Raw genomic sequence first — 13,266 nt, 5'->3', positions numbered from 1 at the left:
GCAAACCACATGTGATGATTTTTTTCTGTCTCACTGCATTTTTGCCCATGTTGTATATCGTGAGTAAGTTGAGGAAGGGATTTTACCAACAAAAAGTTCAAAAATCTTCTGTTTTGAGTCTTTTCTACGGTGGCCCTGAGAGGCCAAACGGACTGCAACTTAAGAAAACACCAGCAATAAGAAAAAGGCTGCAAAAGCACACAAAACACAACGGAAATAGGAAAAACGACAACATAAATAGGAAAAAACAAAACAGAAATAGGAGAAACAGATTTCCAAAAGCACAAGGAAAGTGTTTCTGGGGAGACAATAACCCGATGGACCATTTGCAGGAACCAAAATATGCTAAGAATTGCGCTGGGAGACACTTAAAAGAAGTGGAGGATCTATCGGTTTTGTGAGCAAAGAAAAGATGAGAGGTAAGTGTGTTAGCCCAACTATTAGCCTAAAAACCTGTCATCAGTATTGTATGAATCATGATAAAACACACCTAGCATGTTTTGGGTTCCTGCAACTGTTCCATCGGGTAATTTTCTCCCCAGAAACACTTGCCTTGTGTTTTTTCCTATTTCCGTTGTTTTGTGTCCTTTTGCAGCGTTTTTCGTATTGCTGGTGTTTTCTTAAGTTGCAGTCCGTTTGGCCTCTCAAGGCCACCGTACTTTTCAGATATTAGCACGTGTCATCTTAGACCAAGCCTGATAAAGTTTGTTAAATGGAATGTTGATTTAAATTGTCCATTACATCTGAGCGGCTAGCACAGGGAATTAATCTGTTAAAAACAAACATGCCCCCCTAGGGGGCACAAACATATGAAAAATGGGTTTGGCTAATAATTATATTGCTAACTGTATAATAAATGTAATTTTGTCTAAAATAAATAATTCATCTGTCTAGTAATAATGCTGTTTAAAGTCAGACATGTCAGGTTGCCAAATAATTGATATATATAACTTTTGATTTTCAGACAAAATTTTATAAAAGTTATCAGAAGAATTTTAGATTTTCAAGGTTGCTTACTCAGTTTTATACCCCTCCTCTCTCTTCCTTATTAATTTGCTTTCTTTCAGACTCTGGAGGCGGCAGAGAGTGCAGACTGCAGTCTGATGGACCGGGACATCATGCAGGTCATCTTCACGCTGGCCAAGTCCAAACACCAGCAGCACATCCCAGAGATGGTCGAGCGCTTGAGGCATGAGAGGGGTTACGTTCCAGGTACACATTAATGTGACGTGTTTTACAGCACTCACTTTAGTTTTATGAAAGTAAAATCATAAAAAGAAATACAATTTAGTCAAAGTCTCGATTTAAAGAAATTGGGAGCTGTTATACAAATTGTGTGTGTTGTTGTTGTTCTTGCAGATGCCATGAACTTGTGTCTGAGCCTGATAACTCAGGGACAGGAGGACACAGCTTTTCACATCTTGAAGACGTTTCCCACTCTGCAGTCTGATAACTCAAGTGACTCTGCCAACCTGGGCAACTTCTTCCTCCGACATTGCATCAACATGGATACGGTACTCAGGCCCTGGTTTCTTTAAGAGACAAAGACACAGGATCAGACCATATTTTAGAGGAGGGGTGTCAAACATATGGCTGATATAATAAAGACTTTCTCCCTGCGCATTCATACTACACCAAAGTACTTAAGTAATAGATATTCAATTAAATGACAGAAAAATTCCTAAAATTCACTTGACATCAAACTCGGCTGTTTATGGCTGCCAATGTAAAGTTGGTTTGATATCCCTGGTCAGTTCTCTTTAGCAGTTGACTGTTAGCTGGCATTGATTTTCAAACTGGATGCAGGGTTTGTAACATTAATAACAATATAAATTACATTTTTGTTTCCTATATGTGGACTCCAGTCTCTGGAGAAGATCATCTGCTTCTGCAAAGAGCTCCAAGAGTCAAATATGCACACATCACCACTCAGCTTCACTCTGTCCTGCGCCCTGGAGGCCAAGAAAACTGGTACGGCACATGCTTTCACTTACATGCATCTGCTTACTCACAGATATATTTATTTGCTACTGATGCATGCACACTCGCCAATTTACTTGCATGTGGTCAATTGTAAGCAAAACATAAAAGTTTGCCAGTTATATCCAGTAATATATCAAGTTATTAATTAACTTTTTTATCTGTATTTGCAGGTACTTCTTTAGAGCTGATGAAATTATTTAAGGAGGAGAAGTTGCCTGTAAGACCTCACTTCTTCTGGCCCCTTCTCACTCAGCACGTCAAAGACAAGAACATAGCTGGTACACACACACACACACACACACACACACACACACACACACACACTTACTTTTACTACTACCTTTGTGATGATTAAGCCTGATTCAAACCATAACCTCAGGATCAAGTCGTACCCACTAAAACAGCCCTTTGTGGCGATCGTGGCTCAAGAGTTGGGAGTTCGCCTTGTAATCGGAAGGTTGCCGGTTCGAGCCCCGGCTTGGACAGTCTCGGTCGTTGTGTCCTTGGGCAAGACACTTCACCCGTTGCCTACTGGTGGTGGTCAGAGGGCCTGGTGGCGCCAGTGTCCGGCAGCCTCGCCTCTGTCAGTGCGCCCCAGGGTGGCTGTGGCTACAATGTAGCTGCCATCACCAGTGTGTGAATGGGTGGATGACTGGATATGTTAAGCGCTTTGGGGTCCTTAGGGACTAGTAAGGCGCTATATAAATACAGGCCATTTACCATTTTAAAGACTTTTTGGAAAGTCAAGACCAGCTAAAATGTTGCCCCTCCCTAAGATACTCATACAACTTTGATTTTGCAACATTGTCATATTGATGAGGTCCATTTGACTTTATTTTACATCCTGATTAATTGCTGTAGAAGCTAAACATGTCTTCATGTGTTAATGTTATGTTTTTTTATGAGTTATTGCTCATGTGCTTGTAATCTGTGCCATCACTTGGAAGCCAATAACTTGATAGAAACCATTAGATCTTGTAGCTAAACAAGCCGCTTTACCTGATGCGAGCAATCTTGTGTGTATGAGAACCTAACAGGTGTTATACAGCCTTGTGACAGAAGGAAAAACTGACCTACCAGCTGTTTTTAATACACGTAATAGGAAATAGGTTTTTGGTGAATGTCATATTAGCAGTTTTTGAACATGTTTTTCTTTTTTTTTTTCTGTGGTGCAGAGGGGATTATGACTTCCTCTGTACCAGAAAGAGCTTTTAAAAGAGTTTCCCTTAAATATTAATGACTCACAGAGTGGTCCAACTGGGACAGGTTTCACTTGGCTGGGGCAGTGAAGGGCGAAGAGGTCTGATCCTTGCATGACAGAGTCAGAGCAGGCGAAGACGAGACAAACGCACACAGAAACACCTACTCACAAATCCACACGGGTCTCTCTAGAGAGTTCTTGGAATAGATAGCAAATTTTAGAAGATGTACACACTTTGCATTTGTTCCGGATCCTAAATAAATGTTGACTTTCAGAAAGTGCAGAGGCAAATGAACATTGTATTTTTAGCTCATCTGGCTGAAGGACCGATGAGCTTATGCCATGGCGAAGCTTCTGTCTGCACATCACAAGAATTGCTACTTTTCCTTCAGCATTGCTCATAATTTAATCAAACTTGCACACATTGGTCACCTAATGGGTCTTTTGGCCTTTTTTTACAGGAAATAACTAGAAAAGCTACTACGTCATTAACGTTTTGGTTTTTATCGGGTTTCTGGAACTCTAAACACTTTTAGACCTGTTGTGTAAGTCTTTGAAATAATCTTTGGTATGTGCTTCTAGCAGTGTTGCAAAAAGACACCGTACATATAAAAGCGAACACTACATCAACTGTGCAGAAGCAGTCTGAATGGTTGGACTTCTGCATCTCCCTCCTGCTCATACAGACCCACATAGATGGATGCACAGACCTCTCGGATGCATTGAGGGGTCAGAGGTCGTTTTGCTTCAGTCGTTTCCTCCAATCATTTGTCTAAGTCAACTTGTTTTTCAGTCCAGATGTTTTTCCGATTCCCTGCAGTACTCCTTTTCCACTGAAGTGCTATGCCGATGCCTTGTGGGGGCACGGGGCTACATTTAGATTGTGAGAGTAATCTTTGCTTTATTTCTTTCCAGGATAATAATCAAATGGGGACTTTTTTTTTCCTCCTGAGCAAAAAAAGCAGTAGCAGTAACTGGTTGTATGAAATTAACACATAAATGGAGCCATTACATCAATTAATGTAATTTATTTCTGCAAAGTATTCTGGACAATAATGAGCAGGGTAGGTAAAAAAAAAGTATATTTCATAGCATATTATTTTGTACTCTTGGACAACAATGAGCTAATGCGTGATATTACACAGAAAATGTGACGGCTGCCAGAATATTTACAAGAGCAGCTTTTTAAAAAAAAGCTGTTTCTTTCATGTCAGAACAAACTTGACAAATAATTTCATTTTTAACTTTTAAACTTTACTCACCTGGAGCTTTTGACAGGTACTATGTGTGATTTGTGTTAAATGTGGCACAGCCCCCCTTTTTTCCCCCCTTCTTTCACTGGGCACGTTACTTTTACTGGACTCTTGTCTGACACTCGGTTGAAAACTTTTTTGGGTTTTAGCCTCTTAATATAGTTTAATGGCTCAGCAGATGCATTTTATGGGAATATTTCTGTCCCCAATTTCTGTCTCGTTTGAAGGAAAATAATTAGTTTCTTTCTCTTGTCTTTGTCAGCTATGGGCTTGTGGGGGAAATCGTCTCACTGACAGATAGCTGGCATCTGGCGACTTGTCAAAATTCATAACTCATTAGTGAATGTGCTCTGTCAAATGTGTTCAGTAGCCGCTCGGTTTTTAAGTGCTTTATTTATGCTGAACCCTGGGTCTCTCTTTGGGGTTTTTTAGAGCGATTAATAAATGATGTATTTTTCAACTGTCAGCCAATTGACAGCATTTGAACTGGCAGGGAGTAGAAACCGGTTACGCCGGTGTGGCGATGCTGCAGATTGGCTTCTCCGTGTGGTCGAGACAGATTCGCAGTTTGAATGGTGAGATGTCTCGGCGGCTAGCTTGACAGCATGAACAAGTGGACTAGACAGGAGTTTAAACATGCACAACCACACACACAGACACTTACTCCAGCTTAAATTCTCTGACCGCACAGTCTCGAAGCCACACAGACACATCGGACAGCATCCATTTAGGTATCACAGAAGGAGAAAGGAGGAAGAACGGAAGGAAGGAAAACGGAGAAACTTCACTCTCACTCACACACTCGCTTGTTTGTGATGGTGTTGGCCTCAACGCTCATGAATGATGCAACTTCTCTTTTCTTTCCCCCCTTTCTCTCTCCTGCTGTTGTTGGAGGTGTGTGTGTGTATTGAAAGTTGGAAGTGGAGAGGGCGGGCTTTCGAAGACCAGTGCAGGTGATGTGACTGATGCAGAGTGACTTGATTTCATGTAAATGTAAGGGCTCTGAGGGAATTCACTTTGGATTACGCGCCCCACTGTGCACGGCCTATGAAATATTAAGCGCCGTGTCACTTTTTGTCCACAGGTGTCACTAGCAGGCAGAGAGGCCGGAGCTGTGGAATTGAAGGCGGGCAGTGGCGGGGGATGGGGGAGAACATTCTGATTAGGTGTGGATTTGGCGGGTTTGGAGAAAGCATATGTTTGGCCATATATGCCACCTGCCTGCAGCTAGTCGATGCTTGTCAGTCCTCACAACGCAAAGCACTCTTATCACATCTGACATGGAGGAGCAAGAAAAGGGAGCGGAGGGGAAACTGTAGAGGAAGAGGTGGTGTTTCTGGCCTTGTTTGTTTGAGAGTCGGGGTGATGAGGTAAAGGCTCCCTTCTCTGCTTTTGCCCCTTACCTGATTTTGTTTACATCCTCTGTGGGAAGCAGACTTTTCTGTCAGATAGTTAGCACATTCACAGCCTGACCCTGAACTTAATTCTGATTTAAAATGTGGTGTGAGAGCCAAGTATCATCTTGATTAAAAGAAAGAAAAGGAAGGGTGAAATTGCAGCTCTAGATGTCTCACAAAATAGACTTTTTCTTATGTTTTTAAACATAACCTGCCTTTGCCTTGCAGCAACAATGTCTACCTTTAGAGAGTCATGGACACGGAGAGACAGATGGTGTTAGGGGGGGAGAGAGCAAAGGGGGAAGTGACAGGTACTCATGTCCAAGGACAAGAGGAGATGACAGCGACCAGTTCACTCCACTCCTCTCCTCCTCTCTCTTCTCCATCCTCACTTCTCGTCTGTGACAGTTAACCTGAAGACATGAATCTGATGATGATATCTTGTGACCACTGCCATGCTTAACTCACTACTTTGATACTTCTTGCCTGGATGGTATGTCAGTCTTAATGCTGACCAACCTAGAGAGGTCTCCCCTCTTCTCAGTTGTCCTCTGTGCCAAATCTGTCTTTAAATTGTTCAGACAGGGAGGAAAGAAGAAAGAGGCTTTCACATTATTATGTATTCTGGAGTGAAAAGACAAAAGAGAGAGTGGTATAAATGACACTACATATTATCAGGCCTTGTTTAGCGTTGTAGCTTAACTGTTTTACTAATTTATTCGTAGTTAACAGTTTTGACAGATGAGACAAAGGCACTGGTTCTGTATTTACTATATTGACGTTACTTAGATATAGTACTGTGCAAAAGTCACCCCTCTTTTCTTTACATTTTGCTAGGGATATAGTAAAACGTGCATGGAAGGCAAAAACAGTCTGTACAATTCTAAGAAGCTTGAAAGTCAATATTTTAATAGATAGTATTGGATTGTGGATCAAAATCTATCCATCAGATTTCGACAAGATCTCCAACACCAACACCAAAATTCAGCCCCAAACCATCACAGAGCCTCCATCTTGGTTTATAGATGTACCTACTGATGATGATTTGAACCTCCCATTGCATTTGTCTTCCACTTCCACTCCCAGTTTCCTCAATTGTTTTTAAAGTACACACTGCACACCTTGTCTAGTTCTTCGCTAATAGCTCTTCGGGAATCACTTTATTGGTGCAAAAAAAAAAAAAATTCCTAAAGATATGGTTTTAAAATCCGTTCTTTACCAAGTTATTGGTGATGTGTAGGCACAACACTAGTTCATCCCTTGAAAGAGCTGTCATTTTAAGGATGAGTGATTCTTAGTTCAGTTTAAAGTGGCTTTACAGTGAAAAGGAGTGAGAAAGCAGCCAATGTTTCAACGAAAACTTTTAAAAGATCTTCAGAGAGCTTGGAGAACTATTTCTTAAGACCACTTTAAAAATTCTAAGAAAGTCTGGCTCCCTGGAAGTAAAATGTAAAGAAATTAAGACTTTTGCACAGTATTGCTTGCGTAACCCCCTTTTTTAAAAAACAAAGAAAGAAAGAAATTTTTAATAACTAGTATTATTCATAGGCTTGCTTCTTAGTTAACTCAATTCAAGCCTTTAAATCAAACCAAAGAAGAAACAACCTGGAGTTCAGAGGAATTAAAGCTTTTGGTTAGTTGATTGTGGGGATGAAAGCACACAAACCTGCTCAACTGACCAAAGAAAAGTGCTGACGGTCATGAAAGCTCATGTGTGGAAGCTGAAAAGTGTGAGAGAACCTGTCCATTTATATACTTCCAGCTATCCATTCACTTGTTTTCAGCTCCTTTTGCTCTCTGTGAAATTGATTATGGATTATTCAGGAGGACAGAAGGTGCTCCCTGTTTTCTTTCATAAAAAAAGAGTTGGATGAAAGCGATTAGGGGGTAAGAATGGAGGGATGGGCAGCAGAGTGGATGGATCCTCCATTGAGAAGATCGTCTGTTTACTTTAACTTGAAAGCAGGTAGATGGATAGTGAGAGGGGACGATGAATGAGTGAAATGGAGGGCGGAGAAGGGTGGATGGATGGAGTGGTTCAGGTAGCCCTACCTGGGATAATGCACCCCAGCGGCAGGTTTTAATGGCATATAAAAGCCCAGGACTCATCTTTTATTCAGCTGAAAAGAGGCTGCCAGGTGAACACATACGTCCCATTAGGATGCAGAAACACAGATATGTGTGTGTGTTTGTTTTAGTACCTGAGTGCAGCTTAAATACACACAGCATCTTAAGGTATGTCAACTCAAGGAAGCACTTTAGGATAGTTTTCAGAAGTCCGCTTGGGAGCCAGGTGTATAAGCCCTTGATGTGCTTATGCATAGCATGTATAGTACCATAGATGGATTATTTCTGTCCTTGCACCAAATTGTAACACTTAATAAGAGCAAACACGCACACATTTAGGCCCATTTCCTTTGTGGCCATGCTCCCAGAAATATGCAAAGTGCTCCAAAGCTGCTTGCATATGTGCACACACAAACATGAAGATGCTTGAAGGCATGTTAAACATGCGAATGGCTGTTCCATATGTATGTGACTGTTTTTGGCCTCTTTCCCTGGAGCAGGACCTCCAGTTTCTGCTGGAGAACAGGGTGAGGGTGCAAGAGTCCACTTCAGGGCAACTGCATGTTTATGCACACGCACTCACTCGTCTGAGGTAGATCGTGAAAGAGCCATTTGCACTTTGTTGCTGAAAAGAAGAGTGGATTTAATAGTTTTTCGTCAGACCTGTGCACAAATATGAGAAAAGGAAAGCATGTATAAAAGTTCTTAATTTCACCCTTTCAGTCACATTAACTTCAAGGCCTTTCATATTCTATAATGCATTTGTCATTAGAATCTGAATGATAGAAAAGCTGGTTTAAAAAAAAAAATTAAGATTATCATTTATAACGGTGCAAATAACAACTTTGCTTTTATATTTGTGTGTTTGAGACTTTTCTTCTGATTTTTAAACTGAATATATTCTGGTTTAAGGGTACCTGTTTGACAGTAGCATCCTAGATTCTAGGAATGAGTGATTTTCAAACAATATTTAACTGAGTACCTTCAGAATTCAAAGGAACCTCTGATAGAAGCATTGATCTATTTTTGTCTTTTTTGTCTTTTTATTCTGTTGTTTCATTAAAAAAAACAACAACTCTTAGTTGCTTCTTTCACTACACAACATAAATGCATCCATCTGGGGGGAAGAAAGGCAGATTTTTCTTACCTATTACTTGTGTGTTGTAGGTGTTGTAGAGGTGATGAAAGGCATGCAGGCTCTCGATGTTTCCCCTGATGTCGAGACTTTATCCAACTACATCCTCCCTGTGTTCCCCAGCATTGATGCAGCTCGACAAGCCCTCAAGGTAATCCATAAATCTGTGTGAGGGTTCTTGTTTGTTGGTTTGTTTGGTTTTTTTCATGTGACCAGTTTTCATTTATGTTTATTCTGATTTAAAGTTGTCTGGGATTTTTTTTTGTTGTTTTGGTCTTCAGGATGCAGGCATCTCTGTGGAGTCGGAGGGCTTTTTATGCTCAGAGATGCGCTTGGTGGCTGTGACCGACCTGGCCAAACTCTACACTCTGTGTAAGTACACACTCTCTTATTCAGTCTAAAGAATCTCTGCAGCATTTTTTGCACTTTGCCTGCAGGCTAATTGGCCCAGCATTAACACACACACACACACACACACACACACACATTTGCCCACTTGCTTCTCGGTGCTCATCAGGCCTTTTAAGAGATTAGTTTCTGTGAATATGTAAGAAGCGAGAACGAGAGGCGCCTCAACTGGCAGAGGAATGGGATAGAGATGGCCGCTAAATAATGGATGACTCTTCCTGTTTTCCCTTTCTTCTGTTTTTAGTCTCTAGCATCCACCACTCATTTTCACAGGCAGCTGTTGCGTTTCTTTCATTTGTACTCCCTAGTGAATTTATTTTCCTTTTTCCTTTTTTTGGCCTCATGTGAAGAAAGTTTTACAGATTCTTTAACCCTCACATATCTTCCTAGAAATGGTGCTGGGTCTTATCTGCTGCCAACGTTATGTGTTGCCTTTTTGTGTGCAAAAAAATTGTCTTGGCAGAATAGTTAGATACTTTTCTCGAATGTGGAAGCAGAAACCAAGACCATGTCCACATGCTTAAATGCATTGAGTTTAGGGCTGTTCGATATAACGATATATATCGGATGACAATATAAAAACGTCTATCATTTCATTTTACGCTATCGTTTGTTTCGTGGTGTCGCAAAATAAACTGTTTACGGCAGTATTTTTTTCATCGTTTTGATGGTCACTGTAGTGGCTATATTAATTTCTTAAAGTTCTCTCTTTCCCTTATATTTCATATAACCACACTATGGACGGACAAGCGCCTGTTTTTATGCGTTGTGGTTAGCAACAACGACGTAACACCATCGCATGTCCGCTTGTTTATGTTCCACATAAACCTTTCACAATAAAGCTCAAGATCCTGTTGAGATTTTTCAAAATAAACTGAATCACGTGAAAGAGCAGATTATTTATGGATGAGAATTAAAAAAGAGCCGCCAGGTGCTAAAAAATAAACCTTAGACCAAAGAAAACGGCGGCCTTTACAACTTATGTCTAAAAATGTATGTTTCATGCTTTGGTTAAAACACTCGACTCCAGCTACATGACGCGCAGCTGGAAACACTTCCCGTAAGACGAGCTGCCCGAGATTCACAAAATTTACAGAAAATGCTACATTTTTGTGATTTATATCGTTATCGGGACGATAGAATTCTTATATCGGGATATGAGATTTTGGTCATATCGCACAGCCCTAATTGAGTTACTGCCATGTGATTGGCATAGTGGTGTTTCTTCCAGTTAATAATGGCAGGTGAACGTAGAAGTCTTCACACAGGCAATGTGTCATCAGTGTTACACTTCGACACTGCCTTTTAGGCAGCGTTTGGGACTGTAGCTTCTGGCTTATTACTGGAATAGCATTACTTCTAATCACATTCCCTGTTTGCAGGGTTTTATGCAGACTGGTGAGGGTGGAATAACTATCACATTACAGCTTTAAACAAAGCTTTGAATTTAAGCTTTCTCCTGAACTTTGCTGAAAATGTGCTGAAAGCCTTGCATGTTAGATTATTGATTAGTTGAATTGCAAGGCCACCAATCCCAATCTTAAACTTCATTGCAGGATTCCAGAATGTGAATCGGTTTGTCGCTTTTTTTCCCTGTAATCATGATTTGTCTTCTCTTTCCAGTGTCGGATCCTTCCTTCCCCTCCCTGGACCTCGGTGTTTTCCGCAGCAGCCTCATTCTGGGCTTCAAAAAGTGAGTTATTAGCCTGCCGTCCCTTCATGTGTTCACATGTTCCCCATCACTTTATATTCCATATTTCTCCATATTTTGCCCCCAAACTCCTCACTGGTGTTTGAGGGAGGCCTGTAGCTATGTGGAGGTCACTGCAGCATATGCTATGAATATGACATGTGCAGCTGATCACACCATCTACAGTGTCTGTGCTTCAGCAGCTGCGGGGAAAAACACTACCACACACACATGCATGCAGACACATGCACACACACAAAAGATATACATGGATGCCTCATGCATATGGAGCTTGTCATCCCTTAGCTCTTGCCTCAAAGCACCGTGGGAGATATGTAAATTAGCAGATGCCCAACACTGTCGCTCATACCCAGACCCCCATACTGGTCTCTGGTTGTCTCACCCTACACAGACACACAAACGCAGACTGACCCACAGGCTTTCTTGAAGGGATGTTTATGAATATTTACAGTTTAGCACTACACACCCACACAAAAACACTCCAGCCCCTGAGTGAGGCTGGAGGTGTGTCAAGAGAAAAATGCTGACTTGTCTGCTGGGACCAAAGTTATTTCTTCCACTAAGCCAGGATACGCTCAGTTGAGCTTAAATTTGAGCTTTATAATTCAGCTGGTAGTTTCTTTGTTGTAGTGCATGCTAACTAACAAAAGGGAAAAAGTTATGCTGATTATTCTCAGGAATCCATCATTTAAAAAAACAAGACAATGCCATAGTTTGAGCTTGGCAGCATAGTTTTTACTTTAAGGACTAGAATTATAGCAAAATGCCTTTTTTTTTTTTTTTTTTTTAAAGCTAAAAATTTATTCAGAAGCTTTATAATAAAAATGTAGTAAAAATAATAAGACAAACTTTAAATCGAAATGTTTCTCTACATATGTGTCGTTTCCATTTTAACTCGCAGTATCCACGTTTGTTTTTATTTTATCTCCAGAGCTTTTTTTATTTGCTTTTCTCTCATTGCACACACATGTACACACACACACACACACACACACACACACTCTCTCACCGTTCTGATAGTTAGGTTGGCTGACAGGGTCATAATTGGGCTTGTCACTTGGGGACCGTGTGCGTCTGTGTGTGCATGTGTGTGTTTGCGAACGCCGTGTCATCGCTGTGTAAGACCTGCTCCTGTCAAAGACAAGGTCGGGGGATAATTTAATCATTAAAGACCTCTTCTTCCCTCCTCTCATCACCCACTTTCTCCTCCTTTCCGCCAACTAGCTGACAACGCCAGAAATGTCACACATTGTCATCATTTAGCCTGTGTGCATGTGTGTGACTTTGTTTCACTGTGTCTTTTGTGGTTTTTCCAGGCTTTTATACTGCCGTCTCTCCTCTCATGTACAGCGAGGTTGAGAATGTCAAATTACAAAATCTGTCGCTCTTTCTCGGTGTGTTGTGCCACACTGTCAATTCAGAAGCTACGGGAACATGACACTGTCTGTGTTACGATTACTTGATTTCAAATGTCATATCATGTGTGTTGTTAGAATAAAAGTTACGTCATTTATTGAGTAAGTCCTTAATGCAAAACGTCTTTGAGCGAAGATGTATCATTGTAGTTCCTGAAGAACTGGATTTTCCTCACTTTGGGGGGAAAATGTAGCAAAATGTACAGAATTTGTGTTTTTCTTTAAAGGTATGAAAATGTATTTTTGCTGCTTTAAATATTATATAGTGTTTTTACCTAATACTTTTTTTTAGTGTGGCGTTAAAGGGAGGCTGTTAACTACTAGCTTAAAACAGTTATATATTAACACAAAGATATTAAGGGAAAGTAAGCTGGTGACGCATAAAGATGTCCTTTTATATTTAAAGTATAGCCTATGCTTGCTTATGACCAAACTGCACAGCAACTCTGTGAAGTTGGAGTCTTGTTGACCTGCCCTGGGTACTCATGTCTTATCCTCTACTGCCCCCTGCAGGTCTGCTGATGTGGAGAGCATGGTGAAGGTAAGAGGTCAACATGCCCACGCGGGCTGCAAAGAGTGATATAGAAGTACAACAGAGAGGTTTAGAAGGAGTTTATCAGCGGCTATGTTAGAACAAACAAGTGCAAATAAAAAGAAGCATTTTTTAAACTTGACACAAGTTTAATGAGACATGAG

The 13,266-nt window shown here is 40.8% G+C and overlaps 1 protein-coding gene across 1 annotated transcript in view; it reads left to right on the top strand.

Annotated features, from left to right (window-relative positions):
* The window catches only part of lrpprc (leucine-rich pentatricopeptide repeat containing), a 63,392-nt gene that overhangs the window by 3,805 nt on the left and 46,321 nt on the right, over nt 1-13,266 (top strand). The window contains exons 8-15 of the mRNA XM_082557908.1: nt 1,068-1,212; nt 1,360-1,514; nt 1,866-1,971; nt 2,154-2,261; nt 9,069-9,187; nt 9,318-9,408; nt 11,068-11,137; nt 13,084-13,111. Of these exons, the coding sequence (XP_082414034.1) occupies nt 1,068-1,212; nt 1,360-1,514; nt 1,866-1,971; nt 2,154-2,261; nt 9,069-9,187; nt 9,318-9,408; nt 11,068-11,137; nt 13,084-13,111 (822 nt within the window). The remainder of the gene's footprint in view (nt 1-1,067; nt 1,213-1,359; nt 1,515-1,865; nt 1,972-2,153; nt 2,262-9,068; nt 9,188-9,317; nt 9,409-11,067; nt 11,138-13,083; nt 13,112-13,266) is intronic.

This window comes from Aulonocara stuartgranti (assembly GCF_965226115.1).
Source record: "Aulonocara stuartgranti genome assembly, chromosome: 13".
NCBI lineage: Eukaryota > Metazoa > Chordata > Actinopteri > Cichliformes > Cichlidae > Aulonocara > Aulonocara stuartgranti.
This window is presented reverse-complemented; position numbering and strand designations above follow the sequence as displayed.